Below are 4,891 nucleotides of genomic sequence, written 5' to 3' on the forward strand. Positions count from 1 at the left end.
AAGAAAAGCTCTACTTTGTAATTTGTCCATTTTCTGTATTTAGCCCTGTGTGGCTATAATAAAAAGATATCTATCTATCTATCTATCTATCTATCTATCTATCTATCTATCTGTTTATCTGTCTGTCTGTCTGTCTGTCAGACTTACATACACTTACACATATATATGTATGTATTTGTGTATGTGTGCGTGCAATGAAGTCTATTTAATCAACGAAAACCTTCAACGCAAATACCCCAGCATGGCCGCAGTCCAGCGACTGAAACTAATGAAAGGTAAAAAGACAAAGGATACATCGGATGCAAGAAGACTGGAATAGTAGGAAAACAGATTAAATGGTAAACCAATGTTAAATAGCTTTTTATAGAGTCTAACTCGAGCTTCACAAAGAATGATTTCGGTTCCCACAAGCTGTAAAATAAGTTATAGGCAAGGATTATGGGTTGATTTGCTAATCTGAAATTCTATCCGCAGATTTTACTTTTTATCACCGGTGTGTCAGCATTCACTCAGTATTCACTTGTGGAGGCGCGTGGCTCAGTGGTTGCGGTGTTGGACACATGATTGTAAGATTGTGGTTTCGATTCCTGGACCGGGCAATGCGTTATGTTCTGGAGCAAGGCACTTTATTTCCGGTTGCTCCAGTCCACTTGACTGGCAAAAAAGAGTTATCTTGCGACAGACCGGCGTCCTGTCCTGGTGGTGACTATATACGCCATGAAACCGGGTAAGCTGCCTTTATGAGTCTATTTGAGTCAAGAAGGTAACTTGAAATATTCACTCAGCAATTGTGGTGGGTTTGCTATATATTCTAAGTTTCTCTTTGTCGAATTCTACCCAAAATTCTGTGGTCAGCCCGAAGCTTTTGTGCTAAAACTTCTTTGTGTTGCTTTTAAATCGTTATTATCTCTGATTTATTTTCGACAGTTTTCGGCGATCAATCCGATTCTCAACAGAAACCAGACAAACAAAGATCAATTTCAGAAATTAGTTGAAGGGTTCCAGGATCTCATTGATGTCAACACTGTTTTTGATATGGAGTTAATGCTATCAAGCGTATGTAACCATTTTCTTTAAATGATGTATTCTCGAGTGTATGCGTGGCTGTGTAGTTAGACGTTTGGTTACCAACCACATGGTTTCGGGTTCAGTTCCACTGCATGGCACCTGAGACAAGTGTCTTCTGCTATAGCCGCGAGCCAATCAAAGTCTTGTGAGTGCATTAAGCTGATGAAATTGGTGTGTATGTGTATATTGTTGTTGATCCGATCAACGGAACAGCCTGCTCGTGAAATCAACGTGCAAGTGGCTGAGCACTCCACAGACACGTGTACCCTTAACGTAGTTCTCGGGGATATTCAGCGTGACACAGTGTGACAAGGCTGACCCTTTGATTTACAGGCACAACAGAAACAGGAAGTAAGAGTGAGAGAAAGTTGTGGCGAAAGAGTACAGCAGGGTTCGCCTTTCCCTTGGATAACATCAATGGCGTGGAGAGGGGACGCTGGTATGCACGGGCGACTGGTGGTCTTCCATAAACAACCTTGCCCGAACTTGTGCCTTGGAGGGGAACTTCCTAGGTGCAATCCCATGGTAATTCATGACTGAAGGGTGTTTTTATCCTTCGACTCTTTAATAAGCTTCCAATTAGAACCGATTGCCAGGTATATTCTTAACGTAATCGATCTGTAACGTATTGCTAGTTCATATGTTATCAACACTCAAGGAATAAAAACCGAAGTACATTCCACGCAAATATTTTGACCACGAAGTCGAAAGAATGAGGCTATGCACCGCGTGGCACGAATTATTATGATTTACTCGTTTCAGTTAGTACACTGCGACCATGCTGTGCATATGTTCATAGAAATAGACATATGCACATGAATGTGTACACATAAATACAAAATACATATTGTATACCCATATACACGTGTATCTGCGCATAGGCATGCATGTGCGTTTATAGAAATGCAGAATATATAATACTTTGAAACCTAGTTTGAGATTTAGGATTTGAAACAACGTTGAAAGTGGAAAATAGATATTATTCAGAGTAGAAGGTGAGGATCGAGTTAAGTACGTTAGGTACAAAATTCAAGCTATTTACGAGAATAGATATCATTGCCAGTTGATTTTAATGTTCTTTATTAGGTACATAATGTTCTTAATAATAATTAATAATAATGTTCTTTATTAGGTTTTACAATACAGAAGGATATCAACTTCGATTTCAAGTTTTAGGTTGATCTAATTTAGACAAATATACTAATTTTTCTGTAGAGCATAGGTTGAAGCGCCGTTCTACTCAAATAGTTTTGTTCTGGTCTAGAATTTTCTATTTGATATTGTAGTTTTTGTCTAGTTGGTCTTTTAGCAACTATATGTATTTCGTTAAGCTGCATTTGCTCTTCTGCTGATGTCTCTGAAAGAGACATCTTGGTACATTAATTGAGTTTCCTGAAGGGCTGATAGCTGATGCTATTTACGGTTTGTATAATGTCGAGGGAATTAATTGTGTCGATAGGGTTTTTTTTCTAAAATCCTCTAGTTGACTGCAATCCACGTTGTTGTTTGCGAATTGCTAAGGTGATTGTTAAATAAAGTTGCATGTGCAGAGAATATTGATGCTGTTATCGGGGAGATTTTCGGTATTGATATTTGCTATATTTGATGTGAGATGAGGTTTGCATCTGTAACCTAGTTTAACATTAGGTACTCTGGTGACTACCAAATGTTTTATGCTGTTGCTGACGGTTAACACAACAACTTGTTGGTAAGGACTGAGTGTGAAAGGTACCATAGCCTTTTGCACATCGTTGTTTATGGGGGTCTGTGTTATTTGTTGTGTGTTATGTGCACTGGATTTTATCATTCTGCTCAACATCAACGTGCCATAATATTAGGATAATCGCGTAAAAGATGCCAGATTTAAGGATAAGCTTATAAAGAATATGATAATATTCTTCAGTAAGTTCTTAACTATAGAGAGTTGATGAATGGGGATTTGTTTATGCCTAGTTTCCCGAAGAGCTGATAGCTGATGCTATTTACGATTTGTATAATATCGAGGGAATTAATTGTGTCGATAGCGTTTTTTTTTCTAAAATCATCTAGTTCAGGGGTTTTCAAACTTTTTGACTTGCGGACCCCTTTGTATTTCAGGCTTTACCTTAGGGACCGGACCCCCTTATAAACGCTTATGAAATTTATACATAAATATTTGCTTAAAATAACATATATTTTTACATTTATTTATTTAACAGTATTTAACAAATAGGTTTATTGTCAATTAAAAGATTTCGATTAAAAAACATATATAAAATCAAATTGCCCATAAAAAGTATTTGCTGTCCACGGACCCCTGTGGTCCACGGACCACAGTTTGAAAACCCCTGATCTAGTTGACGGCTATCCATGTTTTGTTTTGTTTGCTATTATGAACCCATCGTTACGATAAAGGCCACAACCAGGATTAATGTACCTTGTATGTAATGTGTGTAATATTAACGGCTACAGCGACAACTAGCACCATAAGACAAACACTAATACAAGACAAATAACATCACTTGTACAACGACTGTAACAAGGCGGCCACTATGATAATCACGTACCACCGTGATGACAATATAACGATGACCTCCCTACTTCCCCCCAGTACTACAATACCCACGCTACAATTTTACCACAATGACTATCATCCTCCCCGGCAATAAAAACGAAATGAAGTGTCACTTTTACCCTGTGGATATTGTTTGCTTGCAGATGACGTGGAATATTGAACTTCAGAGGGAAAAAATCACCGTAGGAGACTTAGTAAAAATAACCGCGGTAAGTCAGTTACTTAAACAAATAACACACACATAAACACACACACACACACACACACACACATACACACATATATATATATATATATATATATATATATATATATATATCTATCTATATAAGGGCATTACTATATAATAACGCCTCACGCCATGAGGGACTCTAAGGTCAGACTACTATAAAAAACACATTTTTACCGAATGCGAGGAAATGAAACTCTCAAAGCCAACCCCGAATAAATGATGAATTTTTTCCTTATGAGGTTTTTTTCACGCTAGCTACTTGATAAATTCTTGTAAAAGAATTCGTCCTATTATTGAATTTATATATATATATATGTATGTATGTATGTATGCATATACGATTTAACTTATTCAACAAAGTTCAACAAATTCATTCATATTTATGAAATGAAGGAGATTGGATGTTAAAGTGCATTATAGCTTTTGTTTTTCATATTCCTATACAATTGTTTCATACAAATGGACCCAGATAGTCATAAATAGAACATCGTAATAGTCAAACTTGTGTTCCTCTGTAGGTAATATTTAAAGGAAAAACAAAAATAGAAAGACGTTTAAAATACATAGGGTTTTTTTTCATTAGTTATCAATTTAGGGAACTTATAACTTCGTTCTTCCAGTCACGATTATTTGAAATATATATATATATATATATATAGGTAAGGTAAATGTTAGAGGTAATGTATGTATGTATGTATGTATGTATGTATGTATGTATGTATGTGTGTGTGTATGTGTGTGTGTGTGTGTTGATGATGTTATAAGGATCTAAAAACTTGGAGATGAACGTGAAATGAATCTTTTTGGGAACATTGAAAGTCGAAGTGAATGAAGCTATAAATGATAGCGTTTAAATAGTGGTTAAAAACCGTTTGTATAAAAAACGTCGAAGGCTGATATTTACAGTTAATAATGATTCGAGTTTCAATTTTCCAATATACCTTCTTCTTCTTCTTCTTCTTCTTCTTCTTCTTCTTCTTCTTCTTCTTCTTCTTCTTCTTCTTCTTCTTCTTCTTCTTCTTCTTCTTCTTCTTCTT

The 4,891-nt window shown here is 36.2% G+C and overlaps 1 protein-coding gene across 1 annotated transcript in view; it reads left to right on the top strand.

Moving 5' to 3' along the window:
* Nucleotides 1–4,891, top strand: part of LOC106870816 (neprilysin-1) — a 39,284-nt gene that overhangs the window by 6,954 nt on the left and 27,439 nt on the right. The window contains exons 3-4 of the mRNA XM_014917041.1: nt 928–1,056; nt 3,766–3,831. Of these exons, the coding sequence (XP_014772527.1) occupies nt 928–1,056; nt 3,766–3,831 (195 nt within the window). The remainder of the gene's footprint in view (nt 1–927; nt 1,057–3,765; nt 3,832–4,891) is intronic.

The sequence above is a fragment of the Octopus bimaculoides genome, chromosome 12, assembly GCF_001194135.2.
Source record: "Octopus bimaculoides isolate UCB-OBI-ISO-001 chromosome 12, ASM119413v2, whole genome shotgun sequence".
Taxonomy (NCBI): domain Eukaryota; kingdom Metazoa; phylum Mollusca; class Cephalopoda; order Octopoda; family Octopodidae; genus Octopus; species Octopus bimaculoides.